Genomic DNA, 6,000 nt, shown 5'->3' with positions numbered 1-6,000 from the left:
TGTTTCTTTTGCTAAGAGTTGAAGTTTAAGGGAATTGCTTGGTGGTTAAATAATTGACTATGTCCGCATACCAAGGTTCCCTGCCTTCAACTCTAAACAGGCTTTCATCAGGAAATGCGTCCTTGATTTCACTTTCTTGGGCTTGCATTTCTTGATTCTCTAGCCTGGACAGGTGGTCAGCCACCTGATTTTCTGTTCCCTTTCTATCCTGGATATCAATATCAAACTCCTGTAGCAATAACACCCATCTTATCAACCTTGGATTCGCGTCCTTTTTGCTCATTAGGAATTTTATGGTTGAGTGGTCGATGTATATGGTGGCTGACGCACCAACTAAGTAAGACTAAAACTTTTCAATACCAAACACTACAGCCAAAATTTCTTTTTCAGTAATGGTGTAGTGTTCCTGAGAATCATTTAATGTTTTGGATGCATAGGAGATGGGGTGTATCAAATTACCCTTCTTTTGCCCTAACATTGTTCCTACTGCCACATCACTTGCATCGCACATGGGAATAAAGTGCTGCGTTCAGTCCGGTGCTATCAGTACTGGTGCTATCATCAACGCATACTTCAAGGCTTCAAATGCGTCAGTGCAGTCTTCATTAAAGTCATAGGGTCGGTTCGCCTCTAGTAATGCGCTCAAAGGTCGTGCAATCTGAGAGAAACCTCTAACGAACCGTCTATAGAAGCCAGCATGCCCTAGAAAACTTCGTAAAGTTTTAACATTCGATGGTGGTGGAAGTTTTGCTATGACATCTATTAATCTACTTCCAAGCCAGCCTTAGATACTTTGTGACCTAAGACAATTCATTCAATCACTATGAAGTGACATTTCTCCCAATTTAGCACCAAGTTTGTTTCCTCGCATCAAGTGAGGACGGCCTCCAAATTATCTAGGCATGACTGAAATGAGTCTCCAAAGATTGAAAAATTGTCCATGAAGACTTCAACGGTCTTTTCTAGGAAGTCAGAGAAGATAGCCATCATACATCTTTGAAATGTCCTAAGTGCGTTACACAGCCCAAAGGGCATGCGTCTGAATGCAAATGTTCCAAAGGGACAAGTAAACGTAGTCTTCTCCTGATCTTCCGGATCTATCAGAATTTGGTTGTAACCAGAGTATCCATCTAGAAAACAATAAAATTCTTTGCCCGCAAGTCTGTCAAGCATTTGATCGATGAAAGGAATGGGGAAGTGGTCTTTCTTAGTTGCTGCGTTGAGTTTCCTATAATCCATACAGATGCGCCCGCCCGTGACAGTCCTCAAGGGTATGAGTTCAATATTTGTTGTTGACTATCACGGTCGTTCCCCCTTTCTTGGGAACGCATTGGACTAGACTTACCCAGCTACAGTCGAATATAGGATAAATAACTCCCGCGTCTAACCATTTTAGAATTTCTTTCTTAACCACTTCTTTCATTATGGGTTCAACCTTCTTTGAGGCTCGATTGACCCCAACTTCCCTTGTTCCAGCCTAATCTTATGCATGCAATAAGATGGACTAATGCCACGGATATCTGCAAGCATCCAGCCTATTGCACGCTTGTGCTTTTTCAGCATCTGCAAGAGAGATTGCTCATTAGGCTTTGTAAGATTTGCAGAAATGATCACAGGTAAAGTGTTGTTGGTTCCGAGGAATGCATATTTCAAGTGTCTAGGTAACTGTTTCAACTCGAGTTCTGGTGGTTCTTCAAGTGATGGACGCGTTGGTTTTGTCCATCGCTCACTCAGACTTGGCGGCTCTAATTCTTTCAGGTTCTCCTCCAACGCGAGGACCTCACATACATGATTCTCTTCTTCAGGCAACTCAATACTGTTTAGTTGACAATCTTCACTATCTAGGAACTTTAATGCATTGAGCACATTAAACTTCACCTCCTCATTGTCCATGTGCATAGTTAATTCGCCTTTATACACGTCAATTAAAACTTTCCCGGTAGCTAAGAAGGGGCATCCAAGGATAATTGGTACCTCCCTATCTGCTTCAAAGTCCAAGATAATAAAGTCTGCTGGGAATATGAGATTGTCAACCTTCACCAGAACGTCTTCAATCTTCCCTTCTGGGTACTTAATTGTTCTATCAACAAGCTGAAGAGTAACAAAAGTAGGTTGTGCTTCGTCAATCCCCAATTTCTTAAAAATTGAAAGTGGCATGAGATTAATGCTGGCTTCTAGATCGCATAACGCATGACTCACATCCAATCCTCCTATCGAATAAGGAACTGTGAAGCTCCCAGGGTTCTTCTGCTTCTTTGGTAGATTGTTGTTTACTAATGCATTACACTCCTACGTTAGCGTTATTACTTCCTTCTCGCTGACTCTTCTCTTCTTTGTCAAAATGTCCTTAAAAAATTTGACATATGTTGGTATCTGCTCCAAAGCCTCTATAAGTGGAATGTTGATATACAGCTGCTTTAGGACGACTAGGGAATGGTGCGTTCAAAGTCACCTCAGGCTTTCCCGCGTTAGACGTACTGGGTTTTGAATGGCTCGTAATCTCGAGCATTCTTTCTTCCTGATCTATTGAACGTGTGATGCGTTCTTTCAAAGGACTGCTATTTCTTGGATTCATTCTTCTTTCTTCAAGAGCTCTTCCACTTCACAACGTCACCGCGTGACATTACTCCTTTCCATTATTGTTCCCAGGTGTTTCAGTATTGCTAGGTAGAACTCCAGGTTGCCTGCTTTTCAACTCGCTCGCTATTTGCTCTATCTGGATTTCCAGGTTTCTGATAGATGACGCCTGAATTTTCAGCAACGCGTCATTCTAGGCTATGTACTCCTTCAATAGAGAGTTACTTCAAGCGGAGATCCTAAGCTCGACGCCCTGTCCTCCTCTAATTAAAGGGTTGTTGATGTTGCTGATGAGTTTGTTAAATGCAGGTGGCGGTCCATTCCTTTGCTGATGGTTCGTCCTCGATGGTGCTGCTGTATTATTTCCTCCTGTCCAAGAAAAATTCGGATGGTTTCTCCATCCAGGGTTATATGTATTTAATAGAATGAGTTTTTTTTGATGAAGCATAACTGACTGAGGGTTTTGTGGACATTCAGCATAGGAGTGAGATCTCCACAGCCCACACAGCTAACCATGGGCTGCTCAAATGCTCTACCTAATTCACCTTCTACTGATTTTGATGCGTTTCCCAGCGTTATATTCTGTAGAAGGCTAGTCATCGTAGCCACTTAAGCAGAAATGTGGCTATTGCGGTTGGAATCGATAGAATTAACGTTCTGAGATCTCTTCTTCCTGTCAACTCTTCCATTATACGTATCATCCACCCATTTCCATATTGTGTTTAGCAATGCGGTCTAGTATTTCTCTTAGCTCAGTGTAAGATTTGTCCATAAGTCCACCAGCTGCGCTGCTGCGTCTGCTCCAATCCTCTATTCAGTCTTCCATAAACGTCACCATTTTGGATAGTTAAGGTAGTCCATGGTTCGGCAAATTCTTGACCAAACCTTAAAACGCTCCCATGCAGCGTTTATAGGTCTCAGCATCTTCTGGTTCAAAGATCATAATCTCTCGACGCCTCCTCACGTTAGTGGTAGGTGGGAAGTATTTTTGCATTAAATTTTTCCACCTAACTTCCCCAGGTGGTGATTTCACCAGGCTCTAGTGAACTCACCCATTGTTTTGCGTCATCACGCAAAGAATAGGGAAACAAGGACAACCTAATCGCCTCTGGGGTGGGAATCACAAATGAATTACACATTTCCAGGAAACGCTTCATGTGGGTGTGAGGATCTTCACCATGACCACCCCCAAATTGTCCAACAGTTTGGAGCATTTGGAGCATAACAGATTTCATCTCGAACCTGGTTCCATCCGGCGTTGGGTATAAGATTCTTGGAGAGAAATCATACAGTACAAGGGACGCGTACTCCCTCATGGTACGCATGCTACTATTCGCCATCAGGATTGGATTTTGTACAGCATGAGCTAGTTGATGATTTGCTTGTTCTTTCACCATTGCTCGTTGCCTGTTCTGTTGTCTGAGAAATTGCTGCCTTAACCTTCAACGACTGTTAGATCGATTCCTACGCCGGAAGGTCCTTTCAATCTTGGGGTCGTATCTGAATTCAGGAGTGCTCTCCTTGCTCATAAACGTTCACAAGCTTAGGCATAGTTTGTAATACTCCCTCGACTGAAGTGTTCCTACAACAGATACAAACAAAATTTCTGGTTAGTTCTTGTTTCTGAATCCCCGGCAACGACGCTAAAAACTTGTTCGTTGCTATCGTGATTTGCTCTAGAAGTTGTATTGTATAAAATAAATTGGAAAAATAAATTCTAAGTACAAGTGGTGCGTTTATGCTTTGATGCATTTAAGTGGTTATAATGCATTGGGGCGTTAGATATATGCACAGATGCACACAACTCCTACTAATGACGTTTAAGTTTTCCTAGACCAGACCAAGTATAAATCTAATTTAGGTTCCTGGTAAGTCCAAGGTCGAACACAGGGATTTAGTTAACCAAACGTAGACCTTGCATTGTATCTACTGTAGAGGTTTTCCTAATTGAATGTGAGAAATGTATTATTTACACTAAATTGTTGTGCCTGTGCAAGAAGATACAAAAGTGTTGAGTGGTGAATGATGGATCATGCGAAAATGTAGTTCAAGGTAAGTGGACGCGTCGGTCTAAGATGAGTGTACACAACTAGGATGTGATGTGAATGAGATGGGATGCTTTGCTTATCTTTTGTTTATGCGTTAGACTTTGTTCAACATTTCTCAATGCGAATAACATACAAAGCCTATCTCTAGGACGCATGCGTCTAACACAAAATGCAATAGACACCAATAAGTCTATCTCTAGCTGTACTAGACGTCCTACTTAATGCAGCTTAGTTATTCTTTCGAACAATCTAAGTTAAAGATGCTTTTACCAATTTGTCAAGTTGGCTTGAGCTTTAGAATGACGTTGTGCATAAAGTATTAATGCATTCAACATAAACAAGAAATAAACAATGGCAAGTATGATGGATCAAACATAAATTTTATAAAGAAACAGAGAGTCTTTACAAAAGAAATATTTAATCAAATGGAATGAAAGTGATAAATGAGAGGAAGGAAACTGAGTCAAGCCAAAGAATACAATCTCTTATATTTCTTCTCAATCTCGTTGTGTACAATCACTTGTTTAGGAATTGGATGAAGTGTCTTTCTCAATATTAGCTTCCTCCGCTCCCTGACCAGCGGTGGTGGTGGTTCTCAACCCTTCTAATCGTCTAGCACCACAGCACAACCTCTACAGAACTAGGATTATGACAACAATATACAGAGAGTAAGGCTCTTGATAATTTCCCTAACTTCTTAACTCTGGAAGGACTTCATCTATTTATAGGCATTGGTCACATCCATTTGGTGAATAGGCAGCATTAAAGTCCATGTCCTGGTCAGCATTAAAGTCCATGCCCTGGTTAGCCACCTGACTCTCGGAAGCTTTTCAAATGTCGCTTGCTGCTTGGAAGCTTTTCAGACGTTTCCTGCTGCAGGTGCCCATACTTGCAAGTGGTGATGTGACACAATCAGCCTAGATCAATGTATCTTCTCTGCGTTGAACTCCCTCTGACGCATGGCCCATGCGTTAGAACTTTTCCTATGGCACTTGTCTAATGCGTTAGCGTTAATTCTTACGTTGAAATCCTGCAATACAATGCGTTAGTGCCGTGATATTTAGTAATAAAACTTTTGTTGTATGCGTTTGCTAATGTTTGAATAAATCCATGCGTTTCTTCTAAAAATGAGGAGAATTTATCATTTAAAACCTTAGTTGTTCCAACTTAAGCGCAAAAATAACTTGTATGTCTACAAGTTATCACTTGCATTATGCAAGACTGATGAGCTCATCTAAACAAATGGTTGTACCGAGAGATGGTTAGACTTGAGTTAGTAGAAGCTGGACGAATTAAGTTTCATGCAAAGGAAGTCTTATGCATGAGGAAGACAACACAAGTAGGTGTGTGGCATAAGAGTAGGTGAATGTCAAGG

The 6,000-nt window shown here is 41.3% G+C and overlaps 1 protein-coding gene across 1 annotated transcript; it reads right to left on the bottom strand.

Moving 5' to 3' along the window:
- Positions 1–3,584: 3,584 nt before the first annotated feature.
- Positions 3,585–3,974, bottom strand: LOC120079867. Its single transcript, XM_039034313.1, has one exon. The coding sequence runs from the start codon at positions 3,972–3,974 to the stop codon at positions 3,585–3,587; it is 390 nt and encodes a 129-aa protein (XP_038890241.1).
- Between the last annotated feature and the right edge of the window lie 2,026 nt (positions 3,975–6,000).

The sequence above is a fragment of the Benincasa hispida genome, chromosome 6 (genome assembly GCF_009727055.1).
Source record: "Benincasa hispida cultivar B227 chromosome 6, ASM972705v1, whole genome shotgun sequence".
NCBI lineage: Eukaryota > Viridiplantae > Streptophyta > Magnoliopsida > Cucurbitales > Cucurbitaceae > Benincasa > Benincasa hispida.
Note: the sequence above shows the minus strand (reverse complement) of the source record. Positions and strands in the feature narration are given on the sequence as shown.

What these genes read in the sequence shown, in the direction of transcription:
- LOC120079867 (XM_039034313.1), bottom strand. Translation starts at nt 3,974, where the DNA reads ATGGTGAAAGAACAAGCAAATCATCAACTAGCTCATGCTGTACAAAAT.